The 22,761-nt window shown below is 51.0% G+C and overlaps 2 protein-coding genes across 6 annotated transcripts in view; one reads left to right on the top strand and one right to left on the bottom strand.

Annotated features, from left to right (window-relative positions):
* Positions 1-3,765, bottom strand: part of LOC145353449 (putative 2-ketogluconate reductase) — a 70,805-nt gene extending 67,040 nt beyond the window's left edge. Inside the window, exon 1 of the mRNA XM_080204235.1 lies at positions 3,753-3,765. Within this exon, the coding sequence (XP_080060361.1) occupies positions 3,753-3,761 (9 nt within the window). The 5' untranslated portion in view covers positions 3,762-3,765. The remainder of the gene's footprint in view (positions 1-3,752) is intronic.
* A 16,371-nt stretch (positions 3,766-20,136) lies between these two features.
* The window catches only part of LOC145353433 (N-acetyllactosaminide beta-1,6-N-acetylglucosaminyl-transferase-like), a 57,296-nt gene continuing 54,671 nt past the window's right edge, over positions 20,137-22,761 (top strand). For all 5 annotated transcript variants that reach the window (XR_013888702.1, XR_013888701.1, XR_013888703.1 and 2 more), the window contains exon 1: positions 20,137-21,237. Coding sequence is in view for 1 of the 5 variants with exons in the window: in XM_080204207.1 (XP_080060333.1) it covers positions 20,247-21,237 (991 nt within the window). In the remaining 4 variants the exon portion in view is untranslated. The remainder of the gene's footprint in view (positions 21,238-22,761) is intronic.

Raw genomic sequence — 22,761 nt, 5'->3', positions numbered from 1 at the left:
GTTTATTCTTCAACTGCTGCATGTATAGTGAATGTACCCCAAACTACTGTTAGGTCAAGAGTTGCAGGAATTTGACATTATAGCAGAATTGGTTTGAGCCCACCAAAGATTTGCAAGTGCATGTTTCAGGTGATTGAAGCCAAGTGGGGGTTGTGATCTTTAGGTATATCAAACCACTGTGGTTCTGAGCTGGTAAAATATTGCAGGACTATAGTTGGAATGCCAGGTACCCATGTTATAAACTGGCAATATTAGCAACATTGTATTGAACATAAAAGTACAGGAGTACAATGAATAAATATAACGTCAGCAATCTTGAATACAGATAATAGTCACCGTTAGAAATTTGGTGGCCTGATACTTGGATGATTACAAGGGGTATTCGTGGGAAACATCTCAATTCCAAATCAAAAGCGAATGATACTGATGCACTTTACGAGAAGATTCATAATCCTGTGTGTAAACAAATTATTATCTCCCAGGTAAGTTCTGGAAGTAAGAAAAATACAAGAACAAACACATAATTGTCACCCCAGAAGTATTACCCTGGGGAATTTTATTTTAAATATGGAAAATTTAGAGCCAATTACATCTCTTATTTGATGCCACTGTCAATTGTTGCTTTGTGTGCTGTGGCCAATGAAACTACCTGAGCTTGTACCGATGGTACACTCCAATCTAGGCTAAGCATTCTATCTCCGGATCCTTCACGACAAAATATCAATGACTAGAAGGTTCCTTGAGCGCACTTGATATGACAGTTACTGAATATTTGTGAAATTTAATACTGCAGCCAACCCAACCTGAAGTGTGGTAGTAGAACAATCTCTTTCCATAATAGGAGTGAATGTCAGCCTTGGCTTTGGACTAACACTTAAATCTTGGAAGTAGAACATATGGGATCGAGCCCCATTCCAAGGACATGAACATATAATTCAGGCAGATAGCTTAATTCATTAGTGAGGGAGTGCAGTGCTGTCAGACTGCCTGCCTTCAGATGAGGTAGATGCAAAAGATACATTGGTGTCCTAAGCAACACTCATTTCCCATCAACAGAACCAAAACAGATCATTTAGTCATTTATCACATTGCAGCTTGTGTGATCTTATTGTTTGCAATTTGGCTGGAGGATTCAGCTACATCTCAACAGAGAATAGAGCTTTAAATTAAAAATATATATCATTGTTAAACACTTCGGGACATCCAGAGTGCATGAAGATGCTACAAGATTTTCTTCATGCTATTCATTGTAATTTGAGAAATCTAGGTTCGAGTTAATGTTTTGCTTGTGATAAATTACAGGTCTGACTGTTTTAATTAACTACTGAAATTAAGTGATTGAGTTGACTGTAATTGTAGAATAAAAGTATGGCACTCATATATTTGTAATTGCAGCTATATAATACATTTGTTGAATTGAACCCATTGTCACATCACATGAAACATTACAAAACTGACAATATGATCTATGAACCACTTGTTGCATCATGCCTATGAAAAGCAAAACTTAATATATTCCTCACACAGCTAAAGGACTGTTCAATGAGAGTGAGTATGAATCTCTCCAACTCTTCAGTATCAGTTATGCCGATGTGTGGGTATTTGGGAATGTGACGTAACCCTGTATTTAGCTCACCTTAAGCCAATGTAAGGGAGTGATGTATATGCAATGTATTTACTAGACTTTCCCCAAAATGTGTAAATGGTGTAGATGACAAAACTGCCCAAAATACAATGCATACAAAATCTACAATAACAGGTCACTCATAGAGTCATAGAGGTTTACAGTATGGAAACAGGCCCTTCAGCCCAACTTGTCTATGCTGCCATTTTTCTTTTAAAAAACCCTAAACTAATCCCAATTGCCCACATTTGGCCCATATCCCATGTAACTATCTAAATGCTTTTTAAAAGATAAAATTGTACCCGCCTCTACTACTACCTCTGGCAGCTTGTTCCTGACACTCACCACCCTCTGTGAAAAAATTGCCCCTGTGGACACTTTTGTGTCTCTCCCCTCTCATCTTAAACCTATGCCCTCTAGTTTTAGACTCCCCTACCTTTGGGAAAAGATATTGACTATCTACCTTGTCTATGCCCCTCATTATCTTATAGACCTCAATAAGGTCTCCCCTCAGCCTCCTACGCTTCAGAGAAAAAAGTCCCAGTCAATTCAGCCTCTCCTTATAATTCAATCCATCAAGTCTCAGTAGCATCCTAGTAAATCTTTTCTCACCAAAAGATGTGGCCTCACCAATGTCTTGTACCACTTCAACAAGACGTCACAACTCCTGTATGCAGTATTCTGACTGATGAAACCAAGCATGCCGAATGCCTTCTTCACCACTCTGTCCACCTATGACTCCACTTTCAAAGAGCTATGAACATGTACCCCTAGATCTCTTTGTTCTGTAACTGTCCTCAATGCCCTACCATTAACTGAGTAAGTCCTGCCCTGGTTCAATCTACCAAAATGCATGATCTTGCATTTGCATGATCTTTAATTTGCCTAAATTAAACTTCATCTGCCATTCGTCAGCCCACTAGCCCGATTGATCAAGATCCCGCTGCAATTGGAGATAACCTTCCTCACTGTCCACCATGCTACCAATCTTGGTGTCATTTGCAAACTTACTAACCATGCCCCCTATATTCTCATCCAAATCATTACATAAAGACAAATAACAGTGGGCCCAACACTGATCCCTGAGGCACACTGCTGGTCATAGGCCTCCAGTTTGAAAAATAATTCCCTATATCCATCCCAGAAGCCAATTTTGTATCCATTTAGATAACTCACCCTGGACCCCGTGAAATTTAACTTTATGCAACAACCTGCCATGCGGTACCTTGTCAAAGGCTTTGCTAAAGTCCATGTAGACAACATCAACTGCACTACCCACATCTACCTTCTTGATTACCCTTTCAAAAAACTCAATAAATTTGTGAGACATGATTTTCAACTCACAAAGCCATGCTAATCAGTCCTTTCATCTCTAAATGCCTGTAGATCCCGCCTCTCAAAATACTTGCAACAATTTACCCACCACAAATGTGTGGCTAACTGGCCTGTAGTTCCCAGGCTTTTCCCTGCAGCCCTTTTTAAACAAAGGCACATTTGCCACTTTCCAATCTTCAGGCACCTCACCCATTACTAATGATGATTCAAATATCTTGGCTAGGGAACCCGCAATTTCCTCCCTAGCCTCCCACTCAGTGCAATGGTCTATGCTGGTGTTTTATTCTCCATGATAACCTCATCCCACACTAATGACCTCTTCGCAAATCCCTCTATCCCCTTCTCCCTCTTGTTTGCTTGTGGTGGACAAATGTACTTGCAATAATTAATGGAACAAAGAACAACCCAGCACGGGAAACAGGCCCTTCGGCCCAACGAGCCCGCGCCGCCGCATCACCCTACACCTATTCTACCCTGCATGTCTACGAATGGAACCCTACTCAGTCAGATTCAGGGAAGAAATAGTGTCAATTTGGTAAAAACCGATTAGCCTAAGAGCACATCTTTGGGGTGTGGGAGGAAACCGGAGCGCCCGGAGGAAACCCACGCAACCACAGGGAGAATGCGCAAACTCCCACAGACACAGACCCAAATCCATGTATCTGCACAGCCAGCAGTGCTAGTCACTGAGCTGTTGCGGCGCACGTCTACCGGTCCAGGATCAAGCACACACACCGACATGAAGTACTAGGCCACTCCTGGAACTTCCAAGAGCAGCCCACGCACGACCCGCCGTGTGCATGCCCCTCGTTTGACACGAGGTGGACCTCCACCTGTGGAATAAAGACAAAAATATTAATCTTACAGCCTGCCCTTCCGGTGTCTCCCGAGGTTTAACCCTATTTAATAGCCCCTACCATATCCCTCCATTCTCGTTTCACTCATGTGCCTATCTAACTGCATCTTAAACGAGTCCAACGTTCCTGCCTCCACCACCCTACTCGGTAGCGCGTTCCAGACCCCCACAACTCTCTGCGTAAAGAACCTTCTTCTCACCTCCAAATTATACCTCTCCCCCCTCACCCTTAAATGATGACCTCTCGTGTTCGTACCCAGTCTAGGGAGCAGTCTCTCACTATTAACTCTATCTATTCCCTTCAGTATCTTATATACTTCTATCATGTCCCCTCTCAATCTCCCTCTTTCCAAGGAGAATAGTCCCAGTTTCTTCAATCTCTCCTCGTAACCCAGTCCCCCCATGCCAGGCAACATCCTGGTAAACCTCCTCTGCACCCTTTCCAGAGACTCCACGTCCTTCCGGTAGTAAGGTGACCAGAACTGGACGCAGTACTCCAAATGCAGTCTAACCAACGTTCTGTACAACTGAAGCATTAGACGGCAGCTTTTATACTCTATGCCCCTTCCTATAAAGGCTAACATCCCATAAGCCTTCCTAACAACCTTCTCCACTTGTGACGCAACCTTCATGGATTTGTGAACCTGCACTCCCAGGTCCCTCTGTATGTCTATACTCCTAATCGGCCTACCTTTTATCACATAGCTCCTCTCTGCATTATTCCGTCCAAAATGCATCACCTCGCATTTGTCAGGATTAAATGCCATCTGCCACCTATCTGCCCACTGCACCAACCTATCTATATCCTGTTGTATCACCTGACAATCCAGTTCCGTAACCGCCAACCCTGCCACCTTGGTGTCATCAGCAAACTTGCTGATCACACCACCTACGCCCTCTTCCAAGTCATTTATGTAGACTACAAAGAGGAGAGGTCCCAGTACCGAGCCCTGCGGCACACCACTGGTCACTGGCCTCCAGCCCGACAAGGTCCCCTCCACAACTACCCTCTGTCTCCTATTTCCCAGCCAGTTCTCAATCCACCTAGCTACCTGGCCTCGTATCCCATGCGCCTTAACCTTTTCTACCAGCCTACCGTGAGGGACTTTGTCAAACGCCTTACTGAAATCCATATAGATGACATCAACGGCTCTCCCATCGTCAACCGTTTTTGTCACCTCCTCAAAGAATTCCACCAGATTCGTAAGGCAAGACCTCCCTCTAACATGTTGCATATCCCTAATCAGATCGCAACGCTCCAAATGCTCATACATCCTACCCCTAAGTATTTTTTCCATTAACTTCCCTACCACCGACGTCAAACTCACCGGTCTATAATTCCTAGGGTTATCCCTACTACCTTTTTTGAACAACGGGACCACATTTGCTACCCTCCAGTCTTCTGGGACCTCACCTGTGTCCAAAGAAGAGACAAAGATGTGCGCCAGAGGCCCAGCAATTTCATCTTTCGCCTCCCTAAGCAGCCTGGGATAAATACCATCAGGCCCCGGAGCTTTATCCGTCCTTACGCTACCTAAAAGCCCTAGCACTTCCTCTCTCGTAATAACTATATCCTGCAACTGAACCTCCACTCCCTCCAAGAGACCGCACGATTCCGAACCCCTCTCCTTCATGAATACCGACGCAAAGTATTCATTCAGGAGCCCCCCCATTCCCTCCGACTCAATACACAACTCTCCACTCTTGTCCCTAAGAGGACCAATTTTCCCTCTAACTACTCTCTTGCCTCTAATATAGGAATAAAATGCCTTTGGATTTTCCTTAATCCTACCAGCCAAAGCCATCTCATGCCCTCTCTTCGCCCTTCTAATTCCCCTTTTTAGCTCCCTCCTACTCTCTCTATATTCCTCCAGCGCACTCTCCGTACCCATTTGTTTTGACCTAACATACGCCTCCCTCTTCTTCCTGACCAAGTCTTCAATACCCCCCGTAATCCACGGCTCTCTAATCCTACCTTTCCCATCCTTTCGCTTAACTGGAACATACCTTCCCTGCAACCATTTCATTTTGTCCCTAAAAGCCTCCCACTTGCCAACCGTGGACTTGCCAGCTAACAGTCCCTCCCAATCAGTTTGCTGCAGCTCCCTCCTGATCCTGCCATAGCTCGCCTTTCCCCAGTTCAGCACACTCCCGTTCGGACAGCACTCGTCCCTTTCCATTTTTATCCTAAAGTAGACGGACTTGTGGTCACTGTTCGCCACATGTTCGCCTACCTCAACCTCAACCACCTGCCCCGGCTCATTACCCAACACTAAATCCAGTATAGCCCCTTCCCTAGTCGGGCTAGTTACATACTGTTCTAGCGACCCTTCCATAACACATTTCACAAACTCCTCTCCCTCCGTACCCCCAGCTCTAGGCCCCCTCCAATTCACTCCGGGAAAATTAAAATCACCCACTACAACCACTCTATTCTTCCTGCACCTGTCCAAAATGCCCCTGCAAATGCCTTCCTCCACTGAATTTGGGCTGTTGGGTGGCCTATAGTACACCCCTAGCAATGTGATCTCTCCCTTTTTATTCCTCAACTCCACCCACACTGACTCAATCCCTATCTATTCCATATCGTCCTCCGTCTGCACTACTGTGATGTTTTCCTTGACTAACAGTGCCACCCCTCCACCTCTCTTCAACCCTCCTCTGTCACACCTAAAACACTTGTACCCAGGAACATTCAGCTGCCAGTCCTGCCCTTCCCGTAACCACGTCTCCGTTACAGCCACCACATCCAACTGCCTCACAAACATCAAGGCCCTAAGCTCATCCGTTTTCCCTGCCACACTCCTAGCATTGAAACAGACACAGTTCAACCCACAAGTGTCCCTCGGAACCACCTTCTCCCTTATAATTTTCCTTTCACCCGACTCTCTCCCAGCCACCTCCCCACCCCCCCTCCCTGTTAGTTTAAATCATTCCTGAACACCCCAGCTAACCTCCCCGCTAATACACTAGTCCCCCTCCCGTTCAAATCCTCCCCACCCCTCCTGTACAATTGCCTTTCTCTCCTAAACACCTCCCAGTGATCCACAAAAGTAAACCCCTCTACCCTACACCAGTCCCTCAACCATGCATTCAACTGCATGATCTCGTCATTCTTAGCCCTGCTCGTACTGGGCAGCAACCCAGACAGTGCCACCCTGGAGGTCCTGCTGTTTAGTTTGGCCCCCAACTCCCTAAATTGCCTACGGACCTCTCCCCTACTCCTCCTTCCTATGTCCCCCTCCCCTACGTGTACTATGACCTCTGCCTGGGTCCCCTCCCCTTTCAAAATTCCTTCTACCCTTTCCATTATATCCTTTACCCCTGCTCCAGGGAGGCAGACCACCATCCTGGAGTCGCACCCCTGCCCACAGAACCTCCTATCAATCCCTCGGACCCTCCCATCCCCTACCACTATCACCTTACCAGCCCCCTTCTGTCCCTCTAAGTCAGTCTCCCCTTCCTTCCTATTTTTCTGTGCCCCTGCCGACGAACCTTGGGGGGCCTCCGGGGAGACCGGGGGACCCTGACTACTCTTCTTCTTCCTCTTTCCCCTCCTAACAGTCGTCCATCCTCCCTTCTCTTCAGCCCTTGAGACCTCCTCCTGCTCATGGTTCCCAGCCATTATCTCCTCGTTCTCCCTGACTAGAAACGCATCTTCCAGCCGCCCCTCGAGTTGCCTGACCCGGGCCCTCAATCGCTGCAGTTCTAAACATTTACTGCAGATGTGGACCTTGGGGACACGTGACACCACCAGGAACTCCCACATGTGGCACCGGACGCAACTTACATTCCTCCCTATATTCCCTACCATGTCCCAACCTCCTGTAAGTGCCCAAGGCAGAAATCTGTCACTCACCTTCTCTAAGCCTACTCTCCCCTAAGCCCAGCGAGCCAAAGCCCTTCTCACTCAGTTCCCACTCACTCCACTGCCCGCTCCCGACGCTGCCCGCTCTATGCTGCTACCCCTTTTTTATACCCCCCGCTCCCCCTTAACGACTATCCCCTGGCCTAACTTCCGGTACGGAAGTAAACTACACTCTAACAAGCCCCGAGAACCGGAAGTAGAGGAAAAAAGACAATGAATGTCTTTTTTCTTGCTGTCAAGCCAGTACTGCATTAATTAACAATAGATCTGTTCACTCACTCATGAAATTAACAAGGGTAACTGATGTGAGAAATTAAACGTCACACTTGCGCAGTTTGGCGTTAAAAGATAACAATGATTAGTGAACAGCTCCTTAATCATTGAACAATAGGACTCCTGAGTAAGAAAACTAGCATTTACGCAATGCGTTTCATTAACTCAGAATGGCCCAAAGCATTTTTCAGCTAATGAAGTACAATTGATGTGTAAGGAAGATTTTTTGCTTTGATACAGGGGCAAAGACAGTGCATAATTTCATGCTGCCATCGATTGTGCCAGTTTGTTGTCACTGTTCTGACTGTCGGTGTCAGAAGGACTAAAGTGGGGACTCAGTAACCAGTTAGATTATTGGCCAATTGAGTTTATTGTCAGCCAATTCTAAACAGTCTGCATGGAAGGAGATGGCAGCACAGAGCAGAGTTGGTTCTGGCTGCATCATTCAGTTAGTTTGGCCATTAAAGGAGCACAACTGAGAGAAGCAAAGTCCATGCTCACCCTAAGAACAAAAAATAACGCCCAAGGTCAACAGACCTTTGCATGGACCTGTCCCATCAGTGGCAGGTGAGATGGGAAAATTCCACCCATAGAATTTTACAACACAGAAAGGCGCTCTTCGGCCCATCATGTCCATGCCAGCCATCAAACACCTATCTATTCTAATCCCATTTTCCAGCACTTTGTCCATAGCCTTGTATGCTCTGCTGTTTCAAGTGCTTCTCTAAATGCTTCTTAAATGTTTGTGAGGGTTCCCACCTCTACCTCCCTTTCAGGCAGATTCCCACCACCCTCTGGGTGAAGATGTTTCTCCTCAAATTCTTTCTAAATCTTCTGCTCCTTATTTTAAATCTATGCCACCTGGTTATTGACTTCTTTACTAAAGGGAAAAGTTTATTCCTATCTATGTCCCTCATAATTTTGTATACCTCAATCAGGTTCCCCCTCAGCCTAAACAACCTCTGCCTAATCAGCCTCTTTTTATAGCTGAAACATTCCAGTCCAGACAACATTCTGGTGAATCTACCATCTAAGGATGGCGAGCTTATGGCAGTGGCCAGAAGAGATGCTGCAGTGCTCTGTTTGGAGCCCTACTTGCACCTACTCCTGCCAGCCTAAAAACTGAGGCTGGGCAGGAAAAGTCCCTTAAGTGGTGGCCACTTGAGGCCTTCATAGGTGGAAGGGCGAGTTTGCTACCCAAAGCCCTGCCCACCTCAAATGTGAAATTGCACCTGGGTTGGGATCCCAGGGGGAATCCCGTCCATGCAATTTCGCCCTCTCCCCTCCCCCACCTCAAAACCCACCTTGGGAGCAGTGTAAAATCCTGCCCGAAGTCTCCTCAGAGCAGTAAAAAGATGGTATGGAAAATAGATACGGTCAGAGGGCTTAATGTTTTATTTTTTGCAATAAGATAAACCATGTGAAGTATAGCTGCTGGAAGTCAAAATCCACAACTGTAACGTTAGTGAGCATGCATAATGCTAGTGGCAAATCAATAGCTTTGTATGTATTTATTATTGATAAAAATTAAAACATAGAAGATTACTAGGATTTTATATTTATGAGCAGCAGGCAAACAAATAAATATTGTAAAAGTTACAGGATCAGCTCAATTGTTGATTGTGGTAGGTGATGCCAAACTACCTCTGGGAGGTATGCTATTTACAAATGAATTAAGGGTATTAACCACGCTGTCGGACAAGTTAATTTAAAATATGATTGAATTTGAGGTGTTGCAATTGTGGGAATTGTGCCGAAGTTGACTTCATATTAGGGAATGATCTCACTAGAGATAAAGTCCAGCCATCTCCAATGATGTTAAGTCTGTGAAATGATAAAAGTTGGAAATGTATCAAATACATCAAATAACATATAGAAAGCTGCATTCTTACTATGAAAATTACAGTTCCAATGAAAGATGTGTTCAAAGAGTCAGAAACCCAGACTGTTGAAGTTAAAGAAACATTGAAACCTTAGACTGACAACAAAAATGTGCAAACAGGTAGAAATAAATTGAAAATGTCTGAATTAGACCTGCAAGCTGACACTGAGTTACACATGTCAAAGCAGAACACTGCAGCCGCATTCTATGCTGATGGAGAAACAAAGGAAGAATAGTGCTTTAAAACAGAATGACTAGGCTGTAACTCATGCTGATACTGTGGAACAATGAAAAGAATTTGAGTAATGGAAGTAAGTAAAAACTTCAGAATGATGAACCTGTTCGTTGCAGTGTTAAATGTGGCCTGTTTGTGACACTAATGAGTAAACTTTTAGAAACCGTTTCTCTTGTGAGAGGAGGTGAACAAAATTTGTGCTGATTGGGGACAAGAATATTAAATAATTAGTGAAGTAGCCAGAAGAAAGTACTGGGAGTTTTTGATTTATTGTTGATGTGACCTTGAGGAGGTTCTTAAAACAGCAGAGGAGAATTGTACTCCTGCATTTAAACAGGCGGAGAATGATTTAGTTGGCTGAAACTTTCTTTGTTGACCTGGCAGTAAAAGAAAACACAGCCATGAAAGAGAAAGTGGGTCTGGGATTAAACCCTGAACAAAATGGTCCTCAGACATTGTTTGAAAGTCAATAATGTTGTCAATGCATCATCTGATTCAAAAGAAGAATAAAAGGACAGACTGAAGCCACATTAGAAGAGGAGTTGTGACAGAGGATTTTGTCTCAATTCACAGCTGAAACTCAATGGAATTCAAAAGTCAGAGGGATTGTTAGCAAGTAACTGTGATTCTTGACAAAGATATTAACCTGTTCAAGTTGAACTCTGTTAATCAAAATCTTGCAGGTCTTGACATCCATCTCCATTACCAACTGTGGCACAATGGTTAACACTGCTGCCTCACAGCTTCAGAGACCCAGGTTCAATTTCCTGGTTGGGTCACTGTGCGGAATCTGCACGTTCTCCCTGTGTCTGCATGGGTTTCCTCCAGATGCTCCACTTTCCTCCCACAATCCAAAAGATGTGCTGGTTAAGTGCATTGGTCGTGCTAAGTTCTCCCTCAGGTGCCGGAGTGTGGCGACTAGGGGATTTTCACAGCAATTTCATTGCAGTGTAAGCCTACTTGTGATACTATAAATGTCAGCATTGACCAGGAGACATGATCAAATGATGCACCAACTCCAACTCCTTCACTCAGTGTGAGAGCAGAATAATGTCATTAACACATCAAAGATGTCAAACTCACTGCCCACCAACCAGTATCCCATCTTTGTATCCAACAGGTGTCTCTCTCTCTCATCACCATGTCTGCTAGGATGTTGAATAAATATGGTAAGATCTGGCTAAATTAATAATTTAAATATCCCTGGAATTTCTACCAGTTATACAAATTACACTCCATTTTGACATATGAAGTGTCACTCTACAATTTTTTTTGGTTAATTTTAATTCTCAGTTGATGCACTTGAAAGAAAAATGTATACCTGGGACTGGCTACAGATTGCTGTCCGTAAAGAGATACTGAGCACATTCTATACTGCTTCTCGTATTACATAATGACCTCAAATCTCAATGCATTTTAACACAGCAGCCTATTGTGCAGACTTAGCAGTTACAACACATTATTATTTAATTGCTGGCAGCACATTTCTTGTAATTTTCCATCCATTGTGATGAAGAATGTGATATTTGCTTATATATCGTAGCACCTACTGGTCATGGGTACAGATATGGTAGTATAGTAGATAATGGTAGCAATGTGAATGTGTTATGCTAGTGATCTAGAGCCAGGACTCTGGAATGAGTTCAAATCCACCGTGGGATTAAATTTGCAATAAAAAGCTAGGATCGACAATGGCGATTTCATCAATCTGCTAGATTGTTGTAAAAGCCCATCAGCTTTATAAATATCCTTCATGGAAATAAAATCTGCCATTCTTACCTGGCCTGACCTGTGTAATTCTAGACCCATGAAATGTGGTTGACTTTTAGTTTCACTCCGAAATGACTTAGTATATCACCAAGTTGTCCTCAGCCCCAAGTCAGCAGTTCAAGAAGATGGCTTATTCCTACCTTCTAAAGGGTAACTAAAACTGGGCAAAAAACACTGACCTTCCCCACAATGACTAATTTCTGATGAATAAGAAAGGAAACTGTCTGGCTCTTGCCCCCTTTGCACAGTCTATGGGTTTGGATCTTACAGGGCCTACCAATGATCGTAAATTTTGTTTGTGATGTACTGTCCATGAGTTGTATGTATTCATACAAAATGCTATATTGGCAAAGAATCCACTGCCATGATCTGCAAAGTAATAGCTAAGTAGTAGCTACTTTGCAGTGAATGGGAGTGACTAATGGGATCTATAGAAGATCCCTATGCCACAACTATAGGCTGGGTAAATGGGGCTCTTCAGAATCAACTCTACCTTGAACATGCTGGGATATCACATGAAAACGATACCAAAAAAGGGATTTGTAGACTTACAAAGCCGTTCAAAGTTCAATAGGTTCACAGAACATTGAACAAGTTGATGGAGAATCCAGCAGCAATCAATGCCCAGAAAAGTTACAGATTAGGGAACTGGCTTTCAAGCCACATTAGGGTCAATTAAGTGTCATAGAGTTGTACAGCACAGCAAGAGGCTCTTCAGCCCATCGTGTCTGCACTGGCCATCAAACACCTATCCTTACACTGGAGATAAAGACACCAGAAAAGGAAAGCATGAGAGAATCAGAATCCCAGTAGGTTGTCAGTGGAGTCCTGCAGCAACAGCGTGCTGAATTTCTCCACAGGGAATCCACTTGGAAGAAGCACAGTGGGTTAGGTTAGGTATCTAATGTCTGAAACAAAGCGTTGAGGATTCACTCAGGTGCAGTGTGTGAGCAAGCAGGGAGGAGGGTAGTGGGGTCGGAGGGAGGGTGCAATGAGACCATAGGGGGCAAGTTTTATGACAGGTGACTGAATTTCAACTCCCTTACTAGCAGGTTTTCTTTTTGGGAGTAGGGGCAGGCAGATGGGGAGGAAAGGACAGGATGGTCACTCTTCCTCCAGTTGAGACCCTTGCCCTTGAGTGATCCATAATTGGCCACTTAAAGGTTGTTCCCCATCTATTTTAGGCTGGCAGGAGGCTTGACTTGGTTTGGGGATTGCCCAAAAATGAACTGGCTTAGCTCTCGGGCACCTCCATCAGAAGCCCCCTTCTGAATTCAAGCACCCTTTTAGGTCCCGTGAACGCAGGACTTCCCTTCCCCTGCCAGCCTCATCTCTGACCACCGGCCTTGTGGTCCCCCCATCCTGAGATCCCTTAAACTTACCTTGTCCTCCGGTCCCGAGACTTACACTCAGCCTTCTTCCTGAAGTTGCTCTTCTGTCCACTGAAGCTCTGGTCTCTGCAGAGACTAGAGAGTTGCTGCCAATTAGATAGGTTGTCAGCTCACCAGAGAGGGACTGCAGCTGGAAGTCCCATCTGCAGTCATTAGATGCACAGGTGGAATAGGAAACCCTGCCATCCAAAAAAATTCAGGTCAAAGAGATTTTCCTGATATTCAGTTGGAGAGGTTTATGGCTGACCTGCATCTCACAGAGAAGTTAGTGTTGAGGGTGATGATGGGGAGACGGAATTGGATGTTGTCTGCATAGATATGGGAATTCACCCCTTGTTTATGGGTAACATTGCTTATCGAGCAGCAGATGGACAAAGAGGAAAAGACCTGGAATTAAGCCTTGAGATGGGGAGAACAAACATTTCAGGGAATGTGATGGCCACTCTGAGATAGGCAGGAATAGGGCCAGAATGTGATGATGCAGTGAAAATGGGCCACAGGGGAGAAATCACAGGGAAATTTGGAGCCTTTGGCCATGTCCAATGCAGCAAAATTAATTAGACTAACTTTTACCTTCATCATTGCACTGCAGTTTCCCATATAAGCAATTTGGCAACATAAAGGAAACTGGTAGAAAATGTATGCCTCACATTATCGTCACCGTAACTATCCAGTGACCCACCAACAGTGCCGGCTTTAGGGCTAGTGTAACAGTAATCTTAGAACTCTTATCAAGTTACACAAACTCCATCATACTTGAGTGTCCATTACACGCCAGCAAGAATCAGTACTGGTTTCCACCAGCGGAGATTAGGCGGCATGGCCAATCTGGGGAGGAATCAGAGGGCTTTGAAGCCCCCAGCTAGTCAGGGGCCTGGTGAGGCAGTACCCAGAAAACTGTGGCACCCTGGCAGTGCCTGATTAGCACCAAAGGTGTGCCTGTGGTTAAGATAGGGGATGGGGGGGTAGGGGTTCTCCCAGTTCATTGGGATTTTGGGGCGCCGGTTTACTTGGGTTCTGCCCCCACTTCCCACCGGTGAAAAGCTTGCAGTTGTGGGAAGATTGCAGTGCTGAACTTGTGTGGAACACTCCCATTTTCAGACTTTTATGACACTTAGAATTTTTTTGGGAAGATCGCCCCCAATGACGAAGATTGTGAGATAATGACTATGCTTGTAAAACTCTGAAGTTATAGCCTGCCTTCACAGCAGAAAATTCAACATCCAAGCAAAGTCCACTGACCAGGCAATCTTTGGTATTGCTGCTAGTCGCAATCTAAACAGGATTTAAAAAAAACATTTAAAAATACACCTCTCTCCTAATTCTTACCTTTTCCTTCCAAAAAGTGCACATAACTTGAATTGTATCAGGCAATACTAAACTTTTGTCATCATCTGAGAACTCCTCATTGTCAAATGCCTTATACAAAATGTGCATTATAAACAGAACATTGTTTTTTTTTAAACAGGATCGGTTTAAAGGACAGTGAGAATTTATTCAGCAACCCATTTTCAACATCCTGCGACCCACCTGTGGGTTGCAACCCCCACTTTGAAAAAGCCTGGTCTAGAAATTCAAAAGGCGATGGATAAATTGGTAAAACACTGGTTTGGCCTTAAGCAGGGGTAAGAGGAGCCAAAGAAAAAAAGGTCTGAAACTCAGTGACCACTGAGTGGCATGGTGGTACAGGGTTAGCATAGCACCAGTTCAATTCTGACCTTGGCTAACTGTCTGTGTGGAGTTTGCACATTCGCATTGTGTCTGTGTGGGTTTCCACCTGGTGCTCTGGTTTCCTCCCACAGTCCAAAGATGTGCAGGTTAGGTTGATTGGCCATGATAAATTGCCCCTTAGCTCCCCAAAATATGTATGTTAGATGGACGAGCCATGGGATGGGACAGGGTGGTAGGCCTGGTTAAAATATTCTGTCAAGAGAGTTGGTGCAGATTTGATGGGCTGAATGGCCTCCTTCTACACTGTAGGGATTCTGTAATTCTAAGACAAACCAAAATCTGATTTTTTTTCTCTGACAAGGAATCGTGTGTGAAAGTATTTTTTATGATCCCTAGTAAAGTGCAAATACTTTCATGCCATTTCAAACTGGGTGGAATTATTGAATTTCAAGTGGGTAGAAACATTTATCTTCTCTCTGTTTATCTTCTCTTACCATCGGACCAATGTATTTGCATCAAATCAGAAAAAGGTGACCTCATCATTCAATGCAGTTAGTGCATGTAACACAGGATGATATCTAAACTAACAACACAACATGACCTTGCTGGATTATGTACATGCAAAGCGATGCAAAGGACTACATCAATGGTTCATAAACTATTTTCGGACATGATCCCATGTTAACTCACCATCACCTTCTCAAGATCAATTACTAATAGACAAAAAATGCTGGCCTTGTCCGTGATGCTCACATCCCATGAACAAATATACTTTAAAAAACTCTTGAAAATTGTAATGCCAGTAAAAACAAAACAGCAACAAAGCAATACAGCACATAATTATTAAATTTCACATATTGTAGATAACAAATGATTTCTTTCAAATTTTTATATTTTATTTCATGTTTTTAAAATGCTTTGAAACAATGTTATTTTATATTTCAACCAAGTTCTTCATATTTTCTGGTTACATAGTGAGTCAGATCTCAAACAATGATGAGATGAAGTATAGGAAAGATTTAGAGAATCTGGTGAAATGGTGCAACGACAATAATCTCTCCCTCAATGTCAAAACAAAGGAGATAGTCATCAGTTTCAGGAAATGTACGGGAGGACATACCCCTGTCTGTATCAATGGGGATGGAGTGGAAATGGTCAAGAGCTTCAAATTTTAGGTATTCAAATCAGCAACAACTTGTCCTGGTTCCTCTACAACGATGCTATAGTTGTGAAAGCCCACCATGCCTCTACTTTTTCCAAAGGCTAAAGAAATTCAGCATGTCTGCTATAACTGTCATCAATATTTACAGATGCACCATAGAAAGCATCCTATCTGGATATGGGTGAATGGGTGGGTGGATGGTGCAGTGAATGGGTGGGTGGGTGGGTGGGTAGGGGTGGAGCAGTGAATGGGGTGGGTGGGTGGGTAGGGGTGGAGCAGTGAATGGGGTGGGTGGGTGGGTAGGGGTGGAGCAGTGAATGGGGTGGGTGGGTAGGGGTGGAGCAGTGAATGGGGTGGGGCGTGGGTTGGGTTGGGAAGGAGCAGTAAATGGGTCGGGGGTGGGGTGGGGGGGGTGGAGCAGTAAATGGGTGGGAGGGTGGGGGGGGGTTGGGGAGGAGCAGTAAATGGGTGGGGGGGTGGGTGGGGTTGGGGAGGAGCAGTAAATGGGTGGGGGGGTTGGGGAGGAGCAGTAAATGGGTGGGGGGGTGGGTTGGGTTGAAGTGGAGCAGTAAATGGGTGGGGGGCGGGGCGTTGCAGTAAATGGGTGGGGGGATGGGTCGGGGCGGAGCAGTAAATGGGTGGGGGGGTGGCGCGGTGCAGTAAATGGGTGGGGGGGTGGGTCGGGTCGGGTCGGGTCGGGCCAGTAAATTGGTGGGGGGGTGGGTCGGGTCGGGGCGGAGCAGTAAATGGGTGGGGGGGTGGGTCGGGTCGGGTCGGGGCAGTAAATTGGTGGGGGGGTGGGTCGGGTCGGGGCGGAGCAGTAAATGGGTGGGGGGGTGGGTCGGGTCGGGTCGGGTCCGGGCGGAGCAGTAAATGGGTGGGGGGGTGGGTCGGGTCGGGGCGGAGCAGTAAATGGGTGGGGGGGTGGGTCGGGTCGGGTCCGGGCGGAGCAGTAAATGGGTGGGGGGGTGGGTCGGGTCGGAGCAGTAAATGGGTGGGGGGGTGGGTCGGGTCGGGGCGGAGCAGTAAATGGGTGGGGGGGTGGGTCGGGTCGGGTCGGGGCGGAGCAGTAAATGGGTGGGGGGGTGGGTCGGGGCGGAGCAGTAAATGGGTGGGGGGGTGGGTCGGGTCGGGTCGGAGCAGTAAATGGGTGGGGGGGTGGGTCGGGGCGGAGCAGTAAATGGCAGGGGGGGTGGGTCGGGTCGGGGCGGAGCAGTAAATGGGTGGGGGGGCGGGTCGGGACGGAGCAGTAAATGGGTGGGGGGGGCGGGTCGGGTCAGGGCGGAGCAGGAAATGGGTGGGGGGGGCGGTCGGGTCGGGGCGGAGCAGTAAATGGGTGGGGGGGTGGGTCGGGTCAGGGCGGAGCAGTAAATGGGTGAGGGGGTGGGTCGGGTCGGGGCGGAGCAGTAAATGGGTGAGGGGGTGGGTCGGGTCAGGGCGGAGCAGTAAATGGGTGGGGGGTCGGGGCGGAGCAGTAAATGGGTGGGGGGGCGGGTCGGGACGGAGCAGTAAATGGGTGGGTTGGGTTGGGTCGGGGCGGAGCAGTAAATGGGTGGGGGGGTGGGTCGGGCGGAGCAGTAAATGGGTGGGGGGGGCGGGTCAGGTCAGGGCGGAGCAGTAAATGGGTGGGGGGGGCGGTTCGGGGCGGAGCAGTAAATGGGTCGGGGAGGAGCAGTAAATGGGTGGGGGGGTGGGTCGGGTCGGGGCGGAGCAGTAAATGGGTGGGGGGGGTGGGTCGGGTCGGGGCGGAGCAGTAAATGGGTGGGGGGGTGGGTCGGGTCGGGGCGGAGCAGTAAATGGGTGGGGGGGGTGGGTCGGGGCGGGGCGGAGCAGTAAATGGGTAGGGAGGTGGGTCGGGGCGGGGCGGAGCAGTAAATGGGTGGGGAGGTGGGTCGGGGCGGGGCGGAGAAGTAAATGGGTGGGGGGGTGGGTCGGGGCGGAGCAGTAAACGGGTGGGGGGGTGGGGCGGGGCGGAGCAGTAAATGGGTGGGGAGGTGGGTCGGGGCGGGGCGGGGCGGAGCAGTAAATGGGTGGGGGGGGTGGGTCGGGGCGGAGCAGTAAATGGGTGGGGGGGTGGGTTGGGTCGGGTCGGGGCGGAGCAGTAAATGGGTGGGGGGGTGGGTTGGGTCGGGGCGGAGCAGTAAATGGGTGGGGGGGTGGGTTGGGTCGGGTCGGGGCGGAGCAGTAAATGGGTGGGGGGGTGGGTTGGGTCGGGGCGGAGCAGTAAATGGGTGGGGGGGTGGGTTGGGTCGGGTCGGGGCGGAGCAGTAAATGGGTGGGGGGGTGGGTTGGGTCGGGGCGGAGCAGTAAATGGGTGGGGGGGTGGGTTGGGTCGGGTCGGGGCAGAGCAGTAAATGGGTGGGGGGGTGGGTCGGGTCGGGGCGGAGCAGTAAATGGGTGGGGGGGTGGGTCGGGTCGGGGCGGAACAGTAAATGGGTGGGGGGGTGGGTCGGGTCGGGGCGGAGCAGTAAATGGGTGGGGGGGTGGGTCGGGTCGGGGCGGAGCAGTAAATGGGTGGGGGGGTGGGTCGGGTCGGGGCGGAGCAGTAAATGGGTGGGGGGGTGGGTCGGGTCGTGTCGGGGCGGAGCAGTAAATGGGTGGGGGGTGGGTTGGGTCGGGTCGGGGCGGAGCAGTAAATGGGTGGGGGGGTGCGTTGGGTCGGGGCGGAGCAGTAAATGTGTGGGTGGGGCGGTTCGGGGCAGAGCAGTAAATGGGTGGGGGGGGCGGTTCGGGGCGGAGCAGTAAATGGGTGGGGGAGCGGGTCAGGTCAGGGCGGAGCAGTAAATGGGTGGGCGGGACGGGGCGGGGCGGAGCAGTAAATGGGTGGGGGCGGGGCAGAGCAGTAAATGGGTGGGGGCGGGGCAGAGCAGTAAATGGGTGGTGGGTGGTGGCGGAGCTTTGAATGGGTGGTGTGTATGTGCGCATGTGGGGGATGTGTCCAGCTGGGAGTGTGTGTATCAGTTTGTGTGGGAGGGGGAGTTGGAGGGTGTGCGGCTTGGGTGGACGTCGTCAGAAGTCTCACAACACCAGGTTAAAGTCCAACCAGTTTATTTGATTTGGACTTTAACCTGGTGTTGTGAGACTTCTTTCTGTGTTTAGCCCAATCCAACGCCGGCATCTCTGCATCTTGGGTGGATGTGTCCGTGAAGGGAGGTGTGTCAATGTATACGTGTGGGCGTGTGTCAATGTGGGGCTGTGTCTGTGGGTGAGAGGTGTGTCTATGTGAGGGGTGGGGCAGTGTGTGTGTGTGTGTCTGTGTGGGTGAGGGGTGGGGCAGTGTGTCTGTGTGGGTGAGGGGTGGGGCAGTGTGTCTGTGTGGGTGGGGCAGTGTGTCTGTGTGGGTGGGGCAGTGTGTCTGTGTGGGTGGGGCAGTGTGGGTGGGGGGGTGGGGCAGTGTGTCAGTGTGGGTGAGGGGTGGGGCAGTGTGTCAGTGTGGGTGAGGGGTGGGGCAGTGTGTCTGTGTGGGTGAGGGGTGGGGCAGGGTGTCTGGGTGGGGGGGTGGGGCAGGGTGTGGGTGAGGGGTGGGGCAGGGTGTCTGGGTGGGGGGGTGGGGCAGGGTGTCGGGAGGGGTGGGGCAGGGTGTCTGTGTGGGTGGGTGGGTGGGGGTGGGGCAGTGTGTCTGTCTGGGGGGGTGGGGCAGTGTGTCTGTGTGGGTGGGGGGGTGGGGCAGTGTGTCTGGTTGGGGCAGTGTGTCTGTGTGGGTGGGGGTGGGGCAGTGTGTCTGTCTGGGGGGGTGGGGCAGTGTGTCTGTGTGGGTGGGGGTGGGGCAGTGTGTCTGTGTGGGTGGGGGTGGGGCAGTGTGTCTGTGTGGGTGGGGGGGTGGGGCAGTGTGTCTGTGTGGGTGGGGGTGGGGCAGTGTGTCTGTCTGGGGGGGTGGGGCAGTGTGTCTGTGTGGGTGGGGGTGGGGCAGTGTGTCTGTCTGGGGGGGTGGGGCAGTGTGTCTGTGTGGGTGGGGGTGGGGCAGTGTGTCTGTGTGGGTGGGGGGGTGGGGCAGTGTGTCTGTCTGGGGGGGTGGGGCAGTGTGTCTGTGTGGGTGGGGGGTGTTGTCAGTGTGGGCACAGCCATTACAGGGCTGACAGGCAAGGGGCCGGAGCGCCCAGAGGCGGCGGGCTGGCGGCTGATGGATGGGCCGAGCCGAGGGGAGGCAGCGGCTGAGAGCGGGCCGCTGAGGGGAGGCAGATGAACGCGGCCAAGTGGAGCTTCCTGCTGTGCGCCACCGTCAGCGCCGCCGTCTGCCTGTGCATCTACCTGACAGGCCGAGTGCGGCGGCCCGAGCCCCGGGCCTGGGGCCTGGACTGTGCCGGCTGCGGGGACTACCCGGACGAGCTGTGCGCCGCCCTCTTCCAGGGCAAGGCGGCGGCGCTGCTGCTGGGGGCCCAGTGCGAGCAGCTCCACCGGGCCGGGGCCGAGGCCGAGGCCGGGATCGAGAGCCAGCTGCGGGCCGGCCGGCCGCTCAACTGCTCGCGGCTGCGGGCCTCGCACTCGTACATCACCCGGACGCTGTCCCGGGAGGAGGCGGACTTCCCGCTGGCCTTCATCCTGGCCGTGCACAAGGACCTGGATACGCTCGAGTGGCTCTTCAGGGCCATCTACGCCCCGCACAACATCTACTGCATCCACGTGGACAACAAGACCTCAGCGGCCTTCCGCCGCGGGGTCCAGCAGCTCGCCTCCTGCTTCCACAACGTCTTCGTGGCGGCCCGCAGCGAGAGTGTGGTGTACGGCGGCTTCTCCCGCCTGCAGGCCGACATTAACTGTATGCGGGAGCTGGCGGGCGGCCGCCTCCGCTGGAAGTACGTGCTGAACCTGTGCGGCCAGGACTACCCGCTCAAAACCAACCGGGAGCTGGTGCGCTTCCTGCAGGGCCGCTGGAAGGGCAAGAACATCACCCCCGGCATCCTGCAGCCCCAGCACATGAAGCCCAGGACCAGCCACGTCCACCGCGAGTACATCTCCCCCGGGCACTCGTATGTCATCAAGACCCACCGCAGGAAGGCGGCCGGGGTGCCGCACGGTCTCACCCTCTACTTCGGCTCCGCGTACTACGCCCTGACCCGGGAGTTCGTCAACTTCGTGCTGAGCGACCCGCGGGCCCAGGACTTGCTGCAGTGGTCCCGGGACACGTACAGCCCGGACGAGCATTACTGGGTCACCTTGAACCGCATCGCAGGTAAAACCCCTAACCCTGCCAGCGCCAGCCAGCCCGGCACCCTGCCAGCGCCAGCCAGCCCGGCACCCTGCCAGCGCCAGCCAGCCCGGCACCCTGCCAGCGCCAGCCAGCCCGGCACCCTGCCAGCGCCAGCCAGCCCGGCACCCTGCCAGCGCCAGCCAGCCCGGCACCCTGCCAGCGCCAGCCAGCCCGGCACCCTGCCAGCGCCAGCCAGCCCGGCACCCTGACAGCGCCAGCCCGTCCATCAGGATGTGTTAGGATGCCACTCCTCTAGCACATCAGGACCCCCATCCCACCCCTCCCCGGTGCATCCAGACATCTACCTCACGCAGGTGTGTCCGGATCCCCTTCCCCCCCTCATGGCACACTCGGAATGGCAAGTCCGGACTCCTCTCCCACCCTGTCGTGTCTGCACCTCCCGCCTATCCTGGCGTGCACTAACTCCCCTCCCACCCTGGCGCATGCAGACCCCCCCTCCCAACCTGGCATGTGCAGACCCCCCCCCCCCCCCCCCGCCACACTGGCACCAGTGGATTCCTCTGCCACTCTCGTCACCTGTGGACTCCCCTGGCAACCTGGTGTGTGCAGACACCCCCTCCACCCTGGCATATGCGGACCTCCCTCAGCACCCTGGGGTGCGGACCACCCTTGTCACCACCCCAACAGGTGCCCCCCCCCCCCCCCCCCCCGGCCCAACCGCCCTGGCGTGTACAGACCCCTTGCCATTGGGGCACGTGCAAACCCCCCCGCCGGCTACCCCGGCGAGTGTGGACCACCCTTGTCGCCGCTCTGGTGGGTGCGGACACCCACACCCACTGTCCCAGTGTGTGTGGATCTCCCACCACCCTGGCACGTGCAAACCCTCCTGGCAAGCGTGGGCCACCCCGGCAGGCGGACCCCCCACCATGTGGTGCCCAGACCTGCCCTCCCCACCACCCTGGCACGCCCGGACTCCTCTCGCCGTTCTGGGGCATCCGGACCGCTGCGCCCCACCCTGGCGTGTATGGACCCCCCCTCACCGCCATCTGGGCCCCCCCACTCCACCCTGACTCATCTGGACAGCCCCCCCGGCAGCCTGGCAGGTCAGGACCCCTTCCTGCCAGCCTGCCGTGTCCCGGCCTCCCTCCCCGCCACCCTGGTGTGTCTGGACACCCCCCTCTCCAGCACGCTGGTGCATCCAGACCCGACCCCACCCCACCTCACCCTGGCATGTCCAGACCACCCCATCCTGGCGCTTCTGGACTACAACCCCACCCCACCCTGGTGCATCCAGAACCCCCTGCCCCCATCTCCCTGGTGCTTCCAGACTGCCCTGCCTACCTGGCGCATCCAGAGCCCCCTCTGTCACCCTGGCATGTCTGGACCACCGCCCTGGTACATGTGGACCTCCCACCCACACAGGCGCTTCTCGGACACACACACACACACCCCCCCCCCGGCCACCATTCTGGCGCTGCCGGACCCTCCCCGTCACTCTGGCATGTCCAGAACACACTCCCTCGTCACCCTGACATGTCGGGAGCC

This window comes from Carcharhinus amblyrhynchos, chromosome 2, assembly GCF_965287045.1.
Source record: "Carcharhinus amblyrhynchos chromosome 2, sCarAmb.v2.hapA, whole genome shotgun sequence".
Classification (NCBI taxonomy): Eukaryota; Metazoa; Chordata; class Chondrichthyes; order Carcharhiniformes; family Carcharhinidae; genus Carcharhinus; species Carcharhinus amblyrhynchos.
Note: the sequence above shows the minus strand (reverse complement) of the source record. Positions and strands in the feature narration are given on the sequence as shown.